Raw genomic sequence first — 22,711 nt, forward strand, 5'->3', positions numbered from 1 at the left:
CAATAATATAACATGATACCTTAATCAAAACACAGTTAATATAGCACAGTTTTCTTAATGCAAACATCAGTAACTCAAAATCAGCAACCACAGTGTTAAGTCTGCAGTTCATACTTATGTGAAGCTAGAGTCTCCTCCTCCAGTCTCTCTTATCCTCCTGCTCCTGAAAAACAAAACAAAACAAAGCGAAGCATCCACCCTTCTCTTGTCGGCTGGGTGAATTGTTTATGAATTGTTTATTGGCATTTACTAATCCTACAGTGGGTGCAGTCATTGTCTCAGTATCAAGTCAGTCAAAACTTTTAGTTGTCAGTCCATCACAGTCCATTCACATGCATACCTCCCTACACATTCATACCAGATGTTGCTGATAATGGAGTCTCACGCGCAACCTATTCGAGCCTCCATCACCAGCAAGATGACGTCATCATTTTAAAGGAAAACAATTCCTTGTTGTTTTTTTTTTTTTTTGGGCCGGATTGACTCGGTGCAATCCTTTTAGACTCAGAACTTCTCAGTGTTCCCTATAAGTGAATTTCTCCCAAGCCAATTACAATCATGGAGAAGCACACTTTGCAACTGTTTTTGTAAGAATATTTCATAGCGCTTTAAATTTCAATCTTTCAGGCCTGGTTTAAAGAGCTGATTGTTAAATCATGAACTCACAAAATATCACCATATCACCACCGGTGGATCACACCTCTCAGATGTTTTTTTTTCTCCAGTGCACTGTAACAAAAACGAAAACAGACATAACCAACAAAATACTACTAAAATAACACAAACTAGGGCCCGTTGCAGACATGTCCAAGCATAAAACTATCCCTCTCTCGCTTACGAGAAAGAACACAAGCCAAAGCTCACTGATAAAATCAAGCTAGCGCTAAGCAAAGCCACAAAATCAACCAGAAATTCACAGGAACGTTTTTGCTTCCTGCCGGGACAATATTGTGTGGGAATGAGAACCTCAGGTGCCGTAACACCTTTTGTTCCTCCTTGAATTAAAACTCAATCACAGAAAATGCCGTACTCCAACCTAACCTTACACTATTAATTCATCATTTTCACTCTGTGCCACTGTTCCTCATCAGGGCTGTGTGAAGCACAGCAAAGAATTCAGTCAAGGCCTTGAGCCATAAACAGACATCACGCACAGACATTGTTTTCATAACCAAACTTTTTTAGACCTTATTAACTCTACATAAATGCCTTCTAGGTGACATATAACACATTCTAAGTAATCAATGGTAATCAATGGAAATCAATGGCTCCTCATAAAAATTATGCATTGGGATGTTTGTGTGCAGCATTTTGCATATCAGCATAAGCAAAGCATTCTTCATTGCATCAGCGTGTATGTGTGTGTGCGTGTGGATCACTCTTCATTGCACAAGCGTGTGCATGTGTATGTGTGCATCACTTCTCAGTGAATCAACATTCCCGTGTGTGTGTGTGTGTGTGTGTGTTTGTGTGTGTGTTTGTGTTCATCACTTTCCTGTTCTGGTGTTCTGGGTAAACCACGGCCTGAAGCGTGCCCTGGGGTCCTGCCCCCCTCCTTTTTCAGTTTGTTTGCGACCATTGCTGCTGCTGCTGCTGCTCAAAATTCAGTCCGTCCTGGTTCTGACCCCAATTGGGGCAGTCCTTTCTCCAGTGTCGATGTTCACCGCAGGTGAAACCTGCATCTTCTTCTGTGTTTTTGTCCATTCTGAGGTGCCTTCTGACCTCAGTTACTCCTCCTGTCTCGGTCACGCCCTTTTTCGCCACCCGATCATCCGTGTTGGTCCATCACTGTCCTGCACAGTGTGAATGCAAAGTTATCAAGGTCAGCATTCTTTCGCTCGGCCTTACTTTTCATTCGGGCTTGGCGGGCGTCTCGTCACAGCTCTGTCAGCTGACGCAGTCTGGGAATTTTCCCCCGTGTAGTGAAACGGGCCTTAGGTTTAGTGCTCTCCGTCTCGGCTGCATGAGATCACATTCCTGCAGGTCTGTTGACATTCTCAGGTCGTTGTTGTGGGTCCAGCTGTTGCAGCATTTGGTCAGTGTCACGTATGGGGGAGAGCAGGAGTCCAGTCAGCCTCGGCTTTCAGGGCCGGCAAAGCAGCCTGTAATTAAATATGTATAGAAAAAACAAAAACAAAACAAAACAAAAACAAACAAAAAACAAAAACAAAAACAAACGAACAGGAAAATGTTGTTGTGTTGGCTGTGTTATTCAGAGGGGAGACAATGGGGCCAGGCCCTATGTCAGCCTTCTCTCCCCCTTTTTTTGTTTTTTGTCTCCCGATATAATCAACTCCTAACCCACCAAGTTGACAGGACAACACCGGTATATGTTAAAATTCTTAAGATCATGTTTAAAAGCCCAAAAAAGGAACTTTCTTTCATTCAGTAATCACTTTTATTAATCAATCAACAGAAAACATGTCACAATTTGAATCTTTTAACCACTAAATTTGTTGTGTCTTGCCTGGTTGGTTAGACCAGTGTTCCTTTTTTTTTTTTTTGTTAAATTGTTGTCCTGCAACCCAGAGGGTTTCTTTGTCAGTAATGTATAGACTTCATCACTTAAGTATGTTAATTTTTCTTTAACCTTGCTGGAAAATCTTCACGTGTTCATGAGTGTAAGCTGTTTCTTCATTGCGTGTATGTGCATTTGTATAAAAGCAGGTTAATTTTATCTTTTCTCAAACTAGGCGTTACCTTAAAAGGAGCCTTTCTCTCAGATTTCTCTGCTTGTGTGTGTTTTTGTTTCACCTTTTTGTTGTGATGCTCCGGACGCCTTCCCAACCTCCACAAGTCCGTTGGCCCCAATTTTATGTGTTAAAACTTCTCTTAATTTCTCCTCTAATTCTCTCCTCGCTGCTGTCTTTTTCACAGCTGCTGATTCGTGCTGGGTGTGGTTCCCATTACCTATAATTTTGCTTCGGCCGCTGTGCTTGTGGGGGCAGTTGGTCCAGGTCCGCAGCTTCCTGTATTAACACACTAAGAGATTTATTTTAATTTCATTTTCATCACTTTTAAACCGATAAGCAGGCAACACGCCTACCTTGACAGCGTAAACTGTACGCCAGTCTCCCAACACATTCCTCTCTCTACTCCTCCATAATTCTCCACTGCACACCTCTTACTATCTCTCCTTTTTATTTTTATTACACCACAGAGTAATACACCCAATTATGCCCGTCTATCTCTATGTGGCTCCAAATTCCCTCTTTATTTTAATTTCACACTCGTCAGGGGACAGGCACACAACAATTTCAACCACTGAAACGAGGAATTCAACCTTTTTATTTCTTTACTAATCTAGACTCAATGTTTGTTCGCAAAATGTGTCTTGTTCTAGTCCGGAAATAAATGTGAACCCGTGATTACACGGCCGTTCCAGTGTTATTTCCGTGGCTATGCGGGGGCCCTCACCTCCCCAAGTCACCACCTCAGCACCCGGACAACGCCGGTCCTGGCCACGCGTCCACGGACAGGAGGGTCGCTACTCCATAGGCAAATGTTCCACAGGTACACTAGGCATCAACCTTTGATCCTAAAATGTGTATTTGCTCTAATGTCCTCCTAATCAAACACATCAACCGTCACTGTCACTGTGTTCACGCTTCACACTCCACACAAAAAACACACTCAGAGCGCGCCTCACTCACACTCTCACTCAGTGCGCGCTTTACCCACAAGACAGCACCCAGAGCGCGCCTCGCAGCTTCACACACACTCTCTCACCCAGAGCGCGCTTTCACACTCACACACACAACACTTTTCCTCAGCGGGAATTTTACACAGAAACCTCTGAGCTCAACTATTAGATCTTCTGAAAGCACACTGCACCATAGACCAAAATACCCCTTTCTCTGCGCTTATGACCGCCACAACGGGGCAAAGTCGCATCATAAAAGTGATGCTTGCATCCCCGAAGTTATACCAGACATCATAAACCAGGTTTTGCTCTATGTACTTCTTGGCAAGTAAAATTTTACTTTGTTTTATGACCGCAGCCCTTAAAAAAAAAAACTCGACTGACGCCACAAACCACCGTCAAACCTCTGTTCAATGTACTAAAATTAGCACCAACCACTACTGCACTTCACGGCCGCATCACCGGAACACGGCCGTATCATAAACCAAACCTACGGACGTGTTTCGCTCTCGCGTTGCCAGTGTTTAACCGCACCGTGAAGCCAGCATCTGCTTTTCCTTAAATCAACTTCTATTTCATAGCCGGCAAGAGCCAGGACGTAACCGACACCATAAACAAACTTCAAACCTCGACTTCAATGTACTGGACTAATGGCCGCGTCTTCAGAATAAATTCTAATGTATTATTGCTACAGAAGCCAGTATTAGACAAAATTAAATGTGGAAGGTAAAGTGGCTGCAACTAGTCCAACGTAGTATGTTATTAGTATCTCGGTAGAAGCAGATTACTGCAACTAGACCAACGTAGTATGTTATTAGTATCTCGGTAGAAGCAGTTTATTTAACACACTGGAATTCAGCCTCAACTTATGTTGTTAGTATCTTGCGCCAAAAACCAGACACCGACAAATTTACTGTGAAAATACATGTGACTCAGCGAACAGATTAATTTGGAAAGCCCAATATGCACATTTGGTATTTATAATACAACAGGCTGTGCTTACCTTTCTGTTTTAGGCCGGCCTTCTGTTCACTTTGCCCCACGATCTCACCAAAGGCCAAATCTACACCTCCTCAGCACACCAAAGATCCGGGTCACGGCACCAAGTTGTTGAAAACACGCAGTTCTTTGAATCTTTGGGCTGAAGGAGGGACAATACTCGGTGTATAAATGCTCAATCAACAATCATTTATTTCCATACAATTCAACAGTCAGAGCATTACAACGTCCGGACGGGAGAGATGCTACCAGAGGGTCAGGCACATGTCTCAAAATGGTGACGGGTTGCTCAGCTTTTTATAGTCTCTAGTGGCCCCCAGCTAGTCGTAAAAGCCAAAACATCACATTTTTTCTCTGTTACAGCGCCTAAGTTATGACCTCGGCAGTTGTTTCTCTGCTTTCTGTAAGGTGGGGGTGTGGAATGTGGTCTATCTATCTCCCCTGTCTTTAGACACAGAGTCTCCTGCTTACAACCTTCTCTTCATGATTCAACAATTAAGCATGTCAAGAAAACAGTGTAACACATTCCCAGCAGATCAAGGATACAGAGTGATGCACATTTATCTAATGAACTAATATGTGAATATGTTCTGTTAACTCAAAAGTATAATGAGAACTAAACTACATACAGATCACACACTCTATTTTAAAGGGTATAATATGATCTACAACAATATCATAATTCAACTATTTTGATTACATCTATAAGGTAACATATAATAACAGAATAATATCACATATGCAAAAGAAAAAATGAACAACCAGATCTTTAATTGACGGAAAGGTTGGCATTCAGGAATATCAAGTGCCTTAGCTTTGAGGAGCTGATCCGGTTTCTTCTGTCATTCATTATCTGTCCTGTTTTGGAGAAGATTCTCTCTGAGGGGACTTATGTTGCTACAATGCAAAGTCTCCGTGTCATCACCTGGGTAAGACGTGGATAAGTATAAGCCTTTGTCTCCCACCAGCTCAGTGGATCTGCACTTCTCTGGCAAAGGGGCTCATCAATGTAGGATCTCACTTCCAGTATTACATCTGCTGAGGGATTCCTTCTGGTAGTGTCTCTACTTGCTCATTCTTCAAAGAACCTCCAAACAGCTTGTTCATCCTCTTCTCCCTCTTGGTTCCCTGGCAGTGGAGTTAGTTGGCTGGATCTTGCTGCTGCAGTTATTCTCTGAAGAGCTTCATCCACCGCTCTGTTGTCATTAAAGACCAGCTTCTTGGATCAAGAATGGTGGTTTCAGAGAGAACAGCATTATATTCCATTCTGTGGAATTTTCTGTCCATGGATGCACAGAGAGCATCCACCAACTCTTTCACTTTTCCAGTAGTTACTCTGGTTTGGTGTTCAGCTGTCACTCTCTGCAGACCCTTGCACAGGATTAACATTTTGGAGGCTGTGACATGGCTGAAAAAGAGTACATAACAAGTTTCAAAATTATGCTATATTTAAAATTCAGCAGTATATTATTATTATTTATGATCATGTCTAATCTACTTTTCATACCAGCAATGCAACCAGCAATGCAACTTACTACTACTACTACTACTAATACTAATAATAATAATAATAATAATACAATAACATTTGCACACTCACCTGTCTGCACTGTTCTCCACGGTGACCTGCTCAAATGGCTCCAAAACAGTGCATGCCTCCTGTAGTACGTCCTAGGGCTGGGCGATATGACCCAAAATTCATATCTCGATATTTTTTAGCTGGATGGCGATATAAGATATATATCTCGATTTTTTTTTTTAAGCCATAAGTTGAGAACAAAAAGAGAGTTCTTAGTCACACTGTGTCCCAGATGTCACACGGGCACTTTTATTTACATACAGCGTAGATGTACATGAAGAAATTACTCAAAAATAAATTATCAGCATTTATTAAATAATCATGGTCCATAAATAAAAGAAAACAATGTTGTTTTTGTGCATAACAAAAAGCTCACAATTGTGCAGTCAAAATGTAAACTAATAGACGCTGAGCGTAATAACAAAGAGACAGATTTCACAGCTGCATTTGTGGTCCTTATACACACACAGTACGTATCACTCCGCGAGGCTCCTCCCCGGTAGCCGTAATCCTCCGACATCAAGCCGTGCAGCTCCGTAGCTTAGCAAAGTCATATTAAAACATTTTTTGACAGATTGCTGAGCGCTGTGTACCACATAAAATCGGTTCGCGGTCAGTAAGCACAACCAGAATTCATACATAAGGCGCACTGTCGAGTTTTGAGAAAATGAAAGGATTTTAGGCCGTGCAGCCCCTCCGGGCTGCATGTCGTTAGCGCGGTTAGCTCGCTAACACGTTGACGCCGTCCAGCCCCACGCACGGGGCCATCCGCGGTAACTCGCTAACAGAGATTTTCCGCTTTCATCTTGTCATTGCCTGCAGGTGAAGCTATGGGGGAGGCGAGGCCGAGTAACGTTGCGTAGAGACAAAAGTGGACGAAAGAGAGGCAAACCTGCGGCTCCACAAGTATAATTATAACGTAACATAGGCTATATCGATATAAACGATATTGCCACATCTTATATCTCGTATGAAAATATATCGATATTTTTAAAAAACTCGATATATCGCCCAGCCCTAGTACGTCCCATTCCTCATGGCTCAGAGGGTCGACCGGTGCATTGATAACTGCCAGGGTAGAGATGACTGAATCCTTGGACTCCAGAATCCGTTTTAGCATATGAAAGGTTGAGTTCCACCTTGTGATACATTCTTGTTTGAGCTTTAGCTCAGGCATGCCCATCTGTTGTTGGGTAGATTTGAGCTTGTGTGTGGCTGTTGTGCTCCTGTGGAAAAATTCCACTATTGCCTTCACTTTGTCCACAGCTGGCTTCATCACCTTCAAAGCATCTCTCACAACAAGGTTAATTGTGTGCGCAAGACATGGGTGGTGGGTCCATTTCAGGATTTTAATTGCTTTTGTTATGTTAGCTGCATTGTCAGTAAGACAGCAAACCACTTTCTTTTCCACATCCCACTCTTTTGCCACTTTGAGCAGCTCTTCTGCTAAGTTCTCAGAAGTGTGTCTGTCGCTGAACTCAAAACAATCCAGAAGACAGGATACCATTTTATAATTTTCAATAAAGTGACATGTAACTAACAAGAAGGATGTGGTGGTTTGGGATGTCCAGCTGTCAGTTGTTAGACACACTGCTGTGGCTTTTTTAACCCTCTCTGGAAGTGATGCACGTTCTCTTTCATATATGCCTGGGATGATTTTTTTTTTTTTTTTGGGAGAGAGCCTTCCTGCTTGGAATTACATACGTCGGATTCAGTGCATGTATAAAAGTCCTGAATCCCTTATCATCCACAACAGAAAATGGTTGGAAATCAAGTGCTATAATTTTTGCCAGTTCTTCATCAATTGTGTTCTGTCTTGCTGGGGTCACTGACTTCTGCAAAAACTGTCTCATTGAACTCTGGCTTGGTTTAGGTGGTATACTGCATGACGCTTCAGTTACTGCAGCAGAAGAAGGAGCAGCAACAGTTGCAGTAGACACACTAGCACCTTCATTTATATCGCCCTCAACTGACTGTGGGTTTTTTTTCCCATTGCACTGATGGGTGGACAGTTCTCAGGTGCCTATGCATATTGTTTGTGGAGCCAGCTCTATATGAAATTATTTTCTTGCAGACTCTACACTCTGCCTTTGTACTGTCAATAAAATTGAAGTGGTTCCAGATTTTGCTTGTTTTCTTGGTTGCTTCACTCATTTTCTTTACTGTACCTTTCCAAATTGACGACGTTGTCTCTTGTTGTTGCTCTCTTTCTCTCTCTCCCTCCTGCTCTGTTCGTGTTCTACTGCTACTATGAGTGTAACTACCGCCCCTCCCCCCTCTGCTCAGCGCAAACACAAGGCTCACGTGGCGTGAAGCGAAAAAGGTTAGTGAGAGGGCAAGAGAAAGAATACAAACCCCCACGAGCCGGCTCCCGTCGTTCACTTCAAAGAGGCGGCTCTAAGAGCCATTTCGTTCGCGAACGACCCATCACTACTGCAAGGATCATTAACCTTGCAAATTGATCGTAAAGGTTGGTGCAGAGTCTTCCATGTATAAATTCGCCGTTAATAATTATATAATTCTAGGAATCATCTACTTTGCTTACACTGATTACGTTGGCACTTTGTTAGCGTTACAACTACCGTCATACCCCCGAGGTATCTAAACTTTAGTAAGGAATGCGTGTACTTTTGACACCTCTGGTTAGCATTTAGTGGTCCCTTTCAAACGTATTTGATTTTTGCTTGTTACTGAACAAATTCACTTCACTGCTTTTCACTATCTGACATCAATGCACATTGTTCCATTTACTGCATATTGCGCTTTACTCATGTCTCTCATTCCACCTGCATCAACATTGTAAAGTTTGTCACAAAGAGATTTATACATTTATAAATACTAATATTCTCTATTCCATTCTGTTCTGCTTTTTTATTGCCCAGATTTTAGTTAGCCTTTGTTAAATTGTCTGTTACATGTCAATAGATACGTATGTCACAAATAAAAGTGTCTTGTAAATTATGTTTTTGTAAAGAATTTTCAATCTCTTACATGCTAACTGTAACGTGTTATTTTTGCTAAAACCTGAATTTAAATGTGTATATGGTGTTCATCTGTTTTTCTCTGTTTTAGATGCACATATCAATTTGGAATTCTGCCACCAAGCCAGAATTGCAGGAATGCACCACGTGTTGCAGAAGACTCTTTCACTGCCATCTGTGCCCCGCTTTCAGCCCTGTCAGGGCAAAGATCGAGGAGCATATAAATGGACACATTAAAAATGCTTTGCCTTTAAAGGTATGTTGGTATTAAATATAACTCATAGTTAAAGTTATAAATATGCACTTCTTTTCAGCACCTTTGCAGTCTCTTTGTTGACTTAAAAGTTGCTTTTCACATTGTACAGTTCAGTGGATTCATCAGCAAGAGAAAAAAAGTGTTTTCATTGAATATTTTTTTCTTGACAGCTCTTGTGATCCATAGCATTTTGCTTTCATTATTGAGAATGGCTTGGATATTTTTGTTAATATGTACAATCTGATTGTTAGATAAACTGACAGCATTCTATACAACTACATTTAAATTACATGTTGTTGTTGTTTTTTTTCTTTTTTCTCTCTTACAGACAAAATGATATGCTGGTGCACTTTCACTGCCCTGTCTGTAACATGACAGTCATACAGCGTGGGGATATGGCAAGGCAATTATTGTCATGTCAGCATTCAGGACTGCTCCCCACTGAACTCTCTGTGGAGCCCCATCTCCCTCTCGATGTCTTCTCTCCAGCATCTAAACCATTTTCTGAATCTTTGGTAGAACATTCATGTGCTCTACCGTCTGTGCTAAATGAAACTGCGGCTTGTGGAAAGTCCATGAAAATGAAATGCTCTCACTGTGGTCTTAGTCTTCTTACAAAAAACTTCAAGGCTCACATGATGAGGAGGCATTCAAACAAGTCAATAGATGTTTGCCTGGCCTGTCATCTGCAGTGTTTTTGTGTAGAGGGACTTTTTCCTCTTTGTTTTTCAGTTTGCAGAGGACATGGAGCTCTTTTTAAATGTGCTGACGAGCAGAGACTACGGGTCAATGCGATGTTTGACACTTAATGGACAGATGAAGGCACTGGCTGTTTGTTTGTTTTTTTATTTGTTGTTGTGGGGTTTTTTTATTGCAGTGTACAGAATTCCAAATTAAGCTTATTATAAAATGTTGTTCACTTGTTTTATGTCCATACTTATAGTAAAAGATTTTTAGTGTAAATGTAACAGCATTGTTTATACTTGTAACTTCAAAATAAAAAGCTTACAGTTGCTATTAACATTAATGTATTATCCTGTAATCAATATTTTTAGACATTTTACAAATTAACCCTCTGGGCTCTATCCTGACCATTTGTGGCCACTTCACTTCTTTCTTTTTGACTACTACACTGCAGTGGACCAAAAGAATGACACAGGTTTGATCTTAAGGATCTAATAGTTGTGTGTGTTTGTGCATGACATTTGCAATGCTAATATGTATTTGCAAGATAGACTGGAATATAATATGACGTATCAAATATTACACAGGCTGCAGTGAGTTTTTGTTGATACAGACTATTGAGCTTTGACTTTCCCAGTCAAACTTAACTTTGACCACATGCTAACACTGTTACTCTTCTATATATTTCATAACAAGACACCATAGCCAAAATATTAACAAAATATATATTAAAAGATTCAAAGCTGCCACACGTTAGTAAATGTGTCCTAGACTTTATGCAGGTGCAGAAAGTACTGCTGCTGTTGTAAGTAAGCGTAACAGCTTCCAGATCACTGATATTTCTGGAAAGATGGCAAGAAGGGGGTTACTGCTCATTTCTACAATCTCCCAGATCTTGGAATACAATGCCTTTGGCCCATGAAAACCACTTCACAGGACTAAGAGTCCACTAAAACCTACAAATGAAAAGTGATCCTGGAAGAAATAGGGCGCACACTAGGGACCTCAACAATTGCAAGACAGCCTTGTCCCTGATGCTTATATGAAAAAAATAATAATAATTAGGAAGATTTATGAAACCATTAGGACTTTATCACCTTTTTATCTGAAACGGTACTGGACTTTCAGGGAAGCAGGTTTAGTGAAGTCGTTGTGGGGTCACATTCTGACCCCACACACACACACACACACACACACACACACACTTCGATGTAAGGAACAAACACCCATCCATCCATTCGCTTCCGCTTATCCTCTTCAGGGTCGCGGGGGGCGCTGGAGCCTATCCCAGCTGTCATAGGGCGAAAGGCGGGGTACACCCTGGACAGGTCGCCAGTCTGTCGCAGGGCTAACACATAGGGACAGACAAACATTCACACTCAGATTCACTCGCACATTCACACCTAGTGGCAATTTGAATTATCCAATTAACCTATCCCCACAAGCTGCATGTCTTTGGACGGTGGGAGGAAGCCGGAGTACCCGGAGAGAACCCACGCAAACACGGGGAGAACATGCAAACTCCACACAGAAAGACCCCGGCCTGATGGTGGAATTGAACTCAGGACCTTCTTGCTGTGCGGCAACAGTGCTACTGATGTATAAATAAAGACCAGGGCAGTCTCAGAGCTGCGAGTCTCAGAGCTCTCACTCTCAGTGTGAGTGCTCTGTGCTGCCCTTGCTAGCAAGAAAACCTGTGTGTTTCTCCTCTCTGATTCTCAACTGAAGAAGTGTTTAAGAATACATCTCTTACCACTCACACACACAAAAAAAAAAAAAGCAATTTCACCCATTTTTTTTTTCTTCAGATTTTCAGTGTATTGCTGTATAGGTATATACACGGGGTTCTTTATGATTTTTTTCTTGATATTATTTTAATAAAATGCAACTCTGGAACTGCCGAGTGTTTCATGACTTATACATTTCTTTTTACTGTGCGCTAACAGTCTATTAAGACCAGGAGACTTGATAGGGCTATTTAAAGGTTGCAGAATTTACTTCAGAATATTTGCAAAATGTGCCACTCAAAGTGTTCCCCATGTCAGTGTGAGTAGGGGTGGGTTTTGATAATAGATTTATCGATTAAAATAGATTCTGGCTTGGATAATGTGATATCGATTCATTAAAATCCTGAATCGATTTTTTAAATATAAATTTATTTTGCCCGAAACGCCAGAATCTCAGGTTAAACCTCACAAAATTTCAAGAACCACCAAACAGCTAAAATAGTAAATGAGAGCAGAAAGGCAAAAAGGGCGTAAATACAAAGCACGGACCTGCCGAAACATCAGAATCAGTGAGATGTTGCCTTTCTTACCTGACGGCACGGACACGGTCGGGGCTGAAAGCCGACAGCTCGCCGATTCTGATGTTTCGGCGGGTCCGTGCTTTGTATTTACGCCCTTTTTGCGCCGATTCTAAAGCTGTTAGTTTTATCTCTCTCCAAACAATATTGACCGAACCAGCAGCAAAAGAAGATCCAAACTAAGCTTCACATAAACATCGTCATGGACTCCCTCTTACTTTTGCTGTTTTTCCCTCCACCACACTTCATGCACAGCTCTCTCAGTATACTTGAACAGTTTCCCGTCTAATAATCGGTTTTCTGCATTATTCCCTTGCTTGTTACGCACAAGTCTACCGTTGTTTACAGCGCTGTCGGGCGCTTTTCTTTCCCTTTTACTTACTTCCGAAAAGAAAAAGTAATTTGTGCTGTTCAATAGGCTTCTGAACAAATGTAAACTTTTTAAAATTATGCAAAATGCAAAACGCTCAGCCGTGTCTCTAATAAAACCACCGTAACTTCAGAGGTAATGTTCATGTTGATTAATGGTTTTCTTTCATTTTTGATGTACTGCAGAATATTTTTATGAAATCCCAGGCCAGAAAAATCACCTTCGTGTTTTATCTTCAGCTACTTTGACACAAATGCATCTGCTGTGATGCTTACACCTTTGATAAAGTCTTGTGAGTGTCAGCATCATTTTTATAGATACAAAAATATGTAAATGTACTGATCTGAATTATAACATTTCTGACTGTCTGAGGCAAAATTTCCCAGATTTAAATAGAATTGAAGCAGGACCTTGTGAATCCGAATCGATTCTAGAAATCAGTGACGATACCCAGCCCTAAGTGTGAGTAATGCTGGTCTCATGGCCCGTCTGTGTAAACTTCAAAGATAAAAAACAAACACAGTGGCTGCAGTGGACATTTTACGGTTTTTAATGCTCTCGCTTCATCTCATCTGTTATAACTTCACTCTCCACCGCGGCTGGTTGACCAACAACAGTACAAGCAAGAGCGGCCCACACGCTGGTTGTACCACACACTTTGTGCGCTGCCTCCATCTGACAACAGAGCTCGCTCCAGGCAGACAGACGGTCAGTCCCTAGAGTGGAGTGGACAGCAAACTCTGCTCGACCATAAAACCAGCTCAAGACATCACTGATGTTTTAAAGCACAAGCTCAACCTTGACGTCCATATTGGCCTTATACGGCTCCAGTAGGGGGCGTACTTCTTCAGCCAGGAACGTTTTCACCTGAAGAAGAGGAGCAGGAACAAGAAAACAAACTATCATCAAAGGGGGCAACAGACACAGCTGCAGTAATAGGGGAGCTGCAGCTTGGCTGTAAACATTCATCTGTGGTCAGACTGAACAAAAATAAGGCTGTTCATGCTGTACCTGCTGTGGAGCACGCCCAATAAAGGTCTTGGGGTCCAGCAAAGCATCCAGCTGCCCTAGAATGGGTGCAAAGTAGGGGTCTCGCTGGATTCTGGCCAGCAGGTCATTGTCTCCACCTTCCTGTTTGACCACAGCTGCTGCCTCTTGGGAGAGAACACGGATTTTCTCGTGACACTCCTGAAGGAGACACAGGAAAAAACAGAAACATTAAGGTGGAGCTGACTTTAACAGCCATGTTGTTAGGTCTCCATGTCAGGTCTGGTTATTGGTAATCAGCTTCTTCATTTAAATGGTCAAAACACTGGTTACTAGTCAGTAAGATGAGCTCACTTCAGTCATCTGTTTTTCTGGTTACCACTGGCATTTTCTGCCCAGTAAACCATCTCTCCTGATCAAGCAAAAATGCATTCATCCAGTTATGTTCAAATTGTTATTGTGTCCATTCTTACTCACAGAGGAGAACTCCTCACAGGGCATTTTCTCCTACCTGTCTGTTGCCTCCTGCCTTCACTATCGCCATAATAATGTTCTCTGTGGCCATGAAGGGCAGCTCGTGGCGGATGTGTCTCTCGATGACTTTGGGGTAGACCACAAGACCCTCTGTGATGTTCTGCAGTGTGCTGAGGATGATGTCTGCTGTCAGGAAGGAGATCCTCCTGCACAGGAGCAAGGCAGAGAAGAGAGGAAAGAAACCATCAGTAATCACAAGTAACAGCTTTTTACTCAACCACTGAATCCTGGGTAACAATGTGCAATGCATTGTAGGATGTGTAGTTCTTTAACCATTAACGCAATTATGTACATCGTCTTTTACTCTTGCTTTCTTTTCTTTTTCCCCTTTATGGCCACAATTCCTCTCCTAGCTGCTTGGCTTTGTTCAAGGCCTCAAACTCTCATGGATTTCCTGAAGTGTCAGTGGGAAAAATGAAGGAGAAATCCCCTTTTAAAAACAGTCTCCTCACAAAAAAATTAAACAAAAAACAATAACGTAGCACACCGCGTGATGTGACAAAAGGCACATACCTTTGACGTTGCGTGACAAACTCTGTATTCCTCGTCCACACGTAAACCCAAAAAAATGGGTGTTAAAAAAAAAAAAAAAATCTGTTTTCGATGATTCCAAACGCCGTTTACTTGTGGACGAAACAGCTGCGTTTTCAAAAATAACTGTATGAGTGCACGTAGCATAAAAGAGTTAGTAGTTTATTTCCTTACTACCTCTAATTTTTTACTTTTATTTGCTTAACTGTTTACTAGATGTTTGAGGTGTGAAATAAACTGCAATGGAGCAAAATATGGGTGTGTGTGTGGTTGGAGGATGAGTACGTGCGGGGGAGGGGCACGAACATTTTTCTTGTAAAACAAAGGGGGGCCTAGCAAAAAAAAAAGTCTGGGAACCACTGCTTTAATAAACAGGCAGCCTTAGAGTATGAAATATTCATATATTAAACATATTTGTCTGTTGTCTCAGTGGCTGATAGTGCCCCACAGACCTCAGTCTGAGCTTGAAGCCATTTATCATTTTTAAGTTGTTTAATGTGTAGGTGTTCACAATAAACAGATTAAATGAAAGCCAGGGAACTTCAGTAGCACAAAAAAGTGGCCATTCTTTGTGCCCATATGGATCAGTGCCTCTTATTACCATTATTTCCTTAAGCTGGCTAGTTAAGTATCAGGCTAATGTTTAAAGCTTTCACTTGAGTGAAGTAACTCACATTACTGCTACTGCCAAGTAATGTTAGCTAAGTTTACAGCATATTTCATAAATCACAATGCCATAACTACTGTAATACCTTACAGAGGAGAACTGCATCATACCAAATTCACAGCAGTGTAAGTGTGTCTGTGTTGGCTGACCTGTTGGCGCTGTCATCCAGTGTGCTCTCCAGCCACTGGACTGAGTCAGTCTGCAGGGGGTCGCCCACCAACGCAATCAGATGTCGGGCCAAGCTACAGCAGCGTTCTGCACGCATGGGGTTCCTCTTGTAGGGCATAGCACTGGAACCTGGAAGAGGAGCAGGCAAAGCTTTAGGCTGAGGCACAGTTTAACAGGCAAAAAGTGCTTTTGAATGAGCGAACGTACCAATCTGCTCCTTCTCAAAAGGTTCCTCGATCTCTTTTAGGTTGGCCAGCAGGCGGATGTCTGTGCAGATCTACAGCAGATGACAGCAAAAGTTTAGACTCAGTTACATCAGCTTTTTGAAAATCCTGAGCTCAAGACCCAAGTTTCTTTAACCACCACTAAATGGAGACATTTCCTCACCTTGTGCACAGAAGCTCCCAAACTAGCAAGCCTGGCGAGGCAGTGTATGTCCACTTCATGACTGTACGTCTGTCCAGTCACCAGGTAGGCTCTGGATAAGAATGGAACAAATGAGTTATAGCTTGTGTTTCAAACTGTTCCTGCTTGGACCATGTTATAAAAACATGTCAGTCAACATTGGAGACAGGAGTTTGATACTCACTTCTTAAAGCCAGCCATCTCTGTCACCATCTTGTCAAGCTCTTCCACCTGGTGGCACAAAAGGAAAACTGACATTAAAAAGTCATCACAATACGGTGCTGTGAGACTTCAGAAATCACCCACATGGTTCTTATGGTTGTTTATACCTTGTCATGGTCCCCTTTAAAGAGCTGCAGGAAGCTGGCCTGGGTGCCTGTGGTCCCCTTGACTCCACGGAAACTAAGATCATCGCGGGCTCGCTCCAGGTTCCTCACATCCATCACCAATTCCTGCAGCCACAGACACGCTCGCTTCCCCACTGTGGTCAACTGGGCAGGCCTGTACAGAGAGCAGGAGAGGGGCACAGTGGGTGTGTTTGACATCAAAGTTAGACAGCTCCATCAGTCTGATGAAGGCCTATGAAAACACTGCAGCTGCAGTCGGACTCACTGGAAGTGTGTAAAGCCGAGCGTGGGGAGGTCGGCGTATTCCTCTGCAAAGTTTGCCAGCCGGTCGATGACTCTGGCCAGCTGCAGGAAAAACAAGCCTTTAATGATGCAAATCAGGGTGTCAAACTTATTTTACATCGTGGGCTACAAACAGCCAGCTTTGATCTTTAGCTCCCAGAAGCAGTGAAGATGCATAATAAATGTAACCAATATGTTGGATAGCCTGTCCTGTAATCTTTAAATATATTTTTTCATGAATTCAATTCAATGAAAATGCCCTGTTTTTTTTAATGGACTCACTGTAAAAACAAAAAACTAGCTGACAAGCTTGTTTGATATTAATATATTCATTTGCACTGTTTTCATAGAATTTCTGGACAAACAGGTGAGTCTCACCTTAGACAAGAGGATGTTGAAGCCATCACGCAATGCAATGAGATCCTGAAGAACAGAAACGACAAACATGAGAAGCTTTAAAGAGTCAAAACTCATCACTGCTGGGTTTATTTATGCAATAGTCATACTTACAGTATTGTCTCCCACATAGCATGACATAGCTCCGAGGTGGATGATGGGAGCAGCTGTGGGGCAGCAGTGTGCAAAGGTGTGGACGTGCGCCATGACATCGTGCCTCAGCTTTCGCTCTTCTTCAGCCGCCATGGCAAAGTCAATGTCCTCTGCATGGCTCTCCATCTCTGCAATCTGAGCATCAGTGATGGGCAGACCCAGAGCCTGAGGAGGAGAACATTGAACACAGAGACATGATGACAAACAGGAAGAGTTCCTACAAGCAACTCGTAAAGTTTAGAGCTGGCAAAACAAAAGTGCTTGTAGTTACAGAATGAATTCTGAACCATTTCCTGCAGGGTTTCATTCATTTTCAGAGTTTACTTATAAGCTGCTTACAACTTTTTATGTGGAGCTTTTTGACTCTTGATAATACAGTTCTTTACTTTTAAGATATTTATCAACAGTTACAAATGCAAATACGTTTTTTATGTAAATACATGTTTTATTATAAATACACATATTTGCAGTATTGGCTCTTCTGTTGATGGAAAGGATGTTTGGGTAAAAGTCACAGTGACTTGCATTGCTAAGCTGATAGCAAACAGCCTGCTGTTCATTAGTCATTAGTCTGTCTATTAGCATCTCTATTCTCCAGTTTTGATCATCATGTGCTGTCCTCATGAGGAGGCACAGGCGCTCAATATGCTGATTAGACTGGACTGTATTCTGTTGGGACACCGTAGTCACGTGATTCCTACAGCACTACAGAAAGGTTCCAGATAGTCAAGTACCTCGCGCCAGTCAAAGGGGTCATAGGTCAGACTGGTCAAATAAAACCTCAGTAGAGAAGATACCACAAACACAACAGCATTTAGCCAGAGTAACTGTTACCAATTTTCCCACTTGAAGAGCTTTTCGTTCACAGGAACATTCGCTGTCGAGAGAGCAGCAGCTGTTCAAATGATTCAGAACATGTACGCATGCGTGTCGAAGCTCACGTGACTCTGCGATAGAAAATACGAACTGCAGAGTTTCAGAGTCTCATAACAATGTTGACGGGTATTTTTGAAGACAGATTTTTCGTTTTCAAAAAAATAATCCCGTCCACACGTAAACGCAAAAATGAAGGAAAACGCTGCTAGGAACATGCCAAAGCAACAGTTGGCGATAGAAATGTTGGCCAATCAGAAGTCTAGAAGCCTCGGTGGGAAATAGTAAACAAAGATGGGGCATAGAAGCAGAACCGAGTCCTATGTGTAGAGGGACAGTAACTGTGTGTGTATGTAAGCATTTAGACACTGCAGAGAGTACAATTAACAGTAACAGGATTGTTGAAATTCATTTTCCCGAAACAATAACGTGGCGCACACCTTTGACGCTGCGTTCTGTCGGTTTTCCTCGTCCACACGCAAATAAAATCTCATTTTTCAATGACCGAAAACGCCGTTTTCGTGTGGACAAAAGGTGCAAACGCATAGAAAAATCTCCGTTTTCAAAAACACCCGAGTACGTGTGGACACAGCCAAATGTTCATTTAAAATATGACCTATGACTTCCAGACAAAGACACTGATTACTGTACGGTAGCAGTCTGCTCAGTCAGCACCGGGTAGCATCCACACGACTCGTAAGACCTCCTTATAACTATGTTTAGAGCAGGAAACTTGATAAAGGTCGCGGATTTCTTTCATAAGCTTGTAGCAGCAGATCATTATATCAAACCTTCTCAGCTTTGGCGAGGAAAATCCACAGCTTCCTCCAGGTGATGAACTTCTTTTTCTCGCTGAAGTTGTAGCTTATTTCTTTGCTGGCGTATCTGGACACCAGAGGTGAGCGATACCTATTCATCTCTTCGGCTCCGGCCATGGTTGCTAGAAAAGTGAACACTGTGAGGCTACAGACCGGCGGGTAGCGACAGGATCTTAAGTAGTGATGTGCGGATCGATCCTGAAATAGCGATTCCTCCACATTTATACAGCCGTATTTCGCACATGACTATGAAATGCGGAAGAGAAAGTAGTTCCTTTGAGTGTAGACAATCCGAATGTTATAGTTTCTTTCCACTGTGTTCCTGTTAATGATAAACTACAAATTTACTGTAAATTACTAAAATATCAATATTTTAATGTGAGAATCGATTCTAGAACATAAATGATTGGTATCGGAGGAATCGATATTTCAGGATCGATCCGCACATCACTAGCGCGCACTCACAACAATGGTAAATCTAGTGTTAAGGGTAAGATCTCACATTTGTTTAAATTCAGATTTAACCCTGAAGCTTTTGAGAAAGTTTCAATAATCTGCAGAATTTTGGGGATTTTATTCAGGTTATTTAGAAAAATGGTTGTATCATCGGCTAACTGGCTGATGGAGAGCTCTTTACCCAGGATAGATATCTTACCAAACTCAGCATTTTTAATCAGTATGGAAAGCATTTCTGTTGCTGCAATAAACAGCAATGGCGAGATAGTCAATCAAGTCCAAAATAAGGCGGATATTATTATGGATTGAGCGGCCTTTTATAAATCCAGACTGAGTGTCAGAAATAATTTGAGTTATGCCTGATTTTAACCTGTTTGCAAAAATATGTGTTAGAAGTTTCTAATCATTATTTAATAGAGTAATTGGTCTTAAATTATCAAGAAGAGTCGGATCTTTCCCAGGTTTTGGTATGAGTGTAATTACACATTGTTTCATAGTGTGTGTGAGAGAACCATTTTCTAATATTTCTGTAAGCATTCCAAACACAAGGGTTCTAATATGAACCCAAAAATGTTTGTAAAAGTTACTGGTCAAACCATCACAACCTGGGCCTTTATCTTTGGGTAAAGCACTTAAGGCTTTATCTAACTCTTCAAAGGTAATTTTGCCCTCACAGGTCTTTTTAAAATTTTCATCAAATTTAGGAATCAGGTGTTTGATAGATTGAAAAAATGCCTCAGCCAATGGTCTAGAGCAGTGGTTCCCAAACTTTTTCTGCTGGGCCCCCCTTGTTTTACAAGAAAAATGTTCGCGCAACTGTTGGATGCTGTTTGTCCGTGATTTGAACCGGGGAAACAAATCATGGCAGGATCAGCCTGATGTTATTTGTATCCCACTGTAACTTCACTGTATAAAGAGCTAACATCTCCAAAATGTCAGGAGTAGTTAGTCATTACAACAAGTGTTTGTGAACTAAAAATCAAGAATGTGGGATACTGTTTGTCCGTGATTTGAACAGCCCAGCGCTGCTCCCGATGCTTGGAAAACCAATTCTGCAGTGGAGACCTACCTCGGCACTTGTGCAGGTGAAACCAAAGGGAAGATATGCTTCACCATATTTTCTAGTCTTTGGCTTAGAATGAAGTTGGTTTGGAAACATATTCAGCTATGCTTCATCTCCTGCTTTGCGTTTGTAGAGGCGCCCCTGCTAGCAGTGTCCTAGCGTTTTTTGTTTTTTATTGCCCTTTTCATGCTGCGCCCCCCCCCCCCCCCCCCCCCCCCCTAGTGGGCCCCACACTTTGGGAAGGTCTGGTCTAGAGTATGAAGAGGAGTACAAATTACTGTAAAAGGTAAAGATTTCTTTAGATACTAATTGAGGGTGAGTGCATAGCCGACTATCAATTGATAGACTGTTTTTGGCGTTTCTCTCTTGTCTTATCTTTTCTAATCTACAGAAATATGCTGTACTTTTTTCGCCATCCTCCATCCACTTGGCTCGGGATCTCAGATATGCTCCTTTAGCCTTTTTAGTATAAATATCGTCATTAAAAAAGGGTTTCGAGCAGATGTGATTAAGTTCTCTGATAACTTCAGTTTCTTTTTGCTTATTCTGATGAGCTATTATTTTACTGTGTTTAATTGAGATTTAACATACTTGAAACTTAAAGAATTCCCACTTTTCTGTGTAAGAACTTATGTTTTCATTAGTTGAAATAAGTTCTAGTTGTCAAAGTATTTCGTTACTAAAATTTTCATTGGTAAGCAGGGATGAGTTAAACTTCCAGTAACCTTTATTATGAGAGTTTTTAATTTGAGGAGTAACACTGAAATGTGTCACACAGTGGTCGGTTAAAGGCGCAGCTGAGACACCCACATCTACACTATTCTGCATTAAACTGTCTGAGATTAGCCAGAAATCGATACGCGATTTAGCCGAACCATCAGGCTTGAACCACGAAAAGGACGGAACAAGTGGGTTTGCTAATCTCTTAAGGATCTATTAGGTTGAGATTTAGACAGAAGTTGTGTAAAAATGAATTTATATGATGGGAATGGAATTTAGAGGGTGATCTATCAAGCCATTCGTCATGAACCATATTGTAATCTCCACCTAATATAAGATTGTTTGTGGAGTATTTGTGAATAGTTCTTTTAGGTGACTGGTGATCTCAGTTAATAAAAGTTTGTTCTGAGCTACATTGTTGTACATAAACATTACATAAGATCAAAAAGCTGTTATCCACTTTGAGTACACAAATTAGCCAATGGCCCAGACTGTCTTTCCTATGAGTTTCAATTTTATTACGAAAGTTTTTAAACAGTAAGGCTACCCCAGCTGATTTGTTCGTACCGTGACAAAAAATTATTCTTTCCCCACACTGACTAGACCAAAAATTTTCATCTGCCTCCACAGAGTGTTTCTTGTAGCAGTATACAGTTTGCATTTACATTTTTACAGAACAAAAATATTGATCTTCTTTTAACACTGTCTCTTAAGCCCCTAGTATTTAAAGACATTGGAACTAAAGAATGACATTAAAAGGAAGTGAGAGCGCAAAATAAAAAGAGGTTGACTGCTGTTGTGGAAGTTTTCGATTAAATAAAGCCTGCAGACGAGCGGTGAGCGGTAGCTAACATTCTTTAATCAAAACACAAAGAAACAGACAACCAAGTTGGTGGAGAGCCTGCATGACCGTGGGGCAGACGGTCAGCAGTCTCCCTGAGCCTAGCATGGCTCTCAGTTAAATGCCTTCTCCAGGAACAAAAGACAGTACACAGCTGTTTCACACCTTAAGGTTCACGCTCTCTTGCTACCTACCAGAGTCCTTAAAGACACAAAAGATTCTTCCTGTGGAGTTGTCTGCTTCCCCCAACTTCCTTACTAGACCCCCACCATTTGTCTTACTGTATGAGTGTGAGACATGTTAAAATCCAGTGGCACCAAGGCATCATACAATAAAATAATGTGATTAATACATAAGTAAAATAAATTCCTATACAATCCCACCCTTTGATTCTTAAATCAAAGAATCACATTAATACCAGAATTTCTTTCCTGACATTCTGTATATCACATCAACATTATTGTTCACTTAAAGGAGTTTCACACTGTGTATCCTCACTTCACTTTTCTCCCACCACCCTTTGTTCATCTTTAATCATCCCCACAATCTAAGCTCTCACATGCAAATGGAAACAACAATGACACAGAGGAAAGGCCTTCTCCAGAGTGTCAAAGTACTTTGCATGGCAAAGTGAGACAGCATTCGGTGGTCAT

General features: G+C 41.6%; 1 protein-coding gene and 2 long non-coding RNA genes across 3 annotated transcripts; 1 reads left to right on the forward strand and 2 right to left on the reverse strand.

Annotated features, from left to right (window-relative positions):
* Positions 1 to 1,556: 1,556 nt before the first annotated feature.
* On the reverse strand, positions 1,557 to 5,373 carry LOC143418339 (uncharacterized). Its single transcript, XR_013098297.1, has 2 exons — positions 4,647 to 5,373; positions 1,557 to 2,102 (listed from the first exon to the last, which is right to left on the reverse strand). It is a non-coding gene; the product is annotated as an uncharacterized LOC143418339 (long non-coding RNA).
* A 3,203-nt stretch (positions 5,374 to 8,576) lies between these two features.
* Positions 8,577 to 10,333, forward strand: LOC143418492 (uncharacterized). The gene is made up of 3 exons (XR_013098485.1): positions 8,577 to 8,691; positions 9,294 to 9,458; positions 9,787 to 10,333. It is a non-coding gene; the product is annotated as an uncharacterized LOC143418492 (long non-coding RNA).
* Positions 10,334 to 13,351: 3,018 nt separating this feature from the next.
* Positions 13,352 to 19,157, reverse strand: LOC106675238 (adenylosuccinate lyase). Its single transcript, XM_024802161.2, has 12 exons — positions 18,952 to 19,157; positions 17,249 to 17,452; positions 17,117 to 17,161; positions 16,722 to 16,801; positions 16,439 to 16,610; positions 16,294 to 16,340; positions 16,092 to 16,182; positions 15,912 to 15,981; positions 15,686 to 15,833; positions 14,316 to 14,484; positions 13,829 to 14,005; positions 13,352 to 13,684 (listed from the first exon to the last, which is right to left on the reverse strand). Exons 1-12 carry the CDS (start codon positions 19,093 to 19,095, stop codon positions 13,598 to 13,600), a joined length of 1,434 nt encoding a protein of 477 aa, XP_024657929.2. The 5' UTR covers positions 19,096 to 19,157; the 3' UTR covers positions 13,352 to 13,597.
* Between the last annotated feature and the right edge of the window lie 3,554 nt (positions 19,158 to 22,711).

This window comes from Maylandia zebra, linkage group LG4 (genome assembly GCF_041146795.1).
Source record: "Maylandia zebra isolate NMK-2024a linkage group LG4, Mzebra_GT3a, whole genome shotgun sequence".
Classification (NCBI taxonomy): Eukaryota; Metazoa; Chordata; class Actinopteri; order Cichliformes; family Cichlidae; genus Maylandia; species Maylandia zebra.

Bases quoted from the DNA above. Each gene is read 5' to 3' on its own strand.
- LOC106675238 (XM_024802161.2), bottom strand. From the start codon at position 19,095: ATGGCCGGAGCCGAAGAGATGAATAGGTATCGCTCACCTCTGGTGTCC. The intron at 16,341-16,438 runs GTATAAACAACC...TTGTGCCACCAG, and splicing joins TTAAAGGGGACCATGACAAG to GTGGAAGAGCTTGACAAGAT. The intron at 14,006-14,315 runs GTAGGAGAAAAT...TGTCTCCTTCAG, and splicing joins AGGCAGGAGGCAACAGACAG to GAGTGTCACGAGAAAATCCG.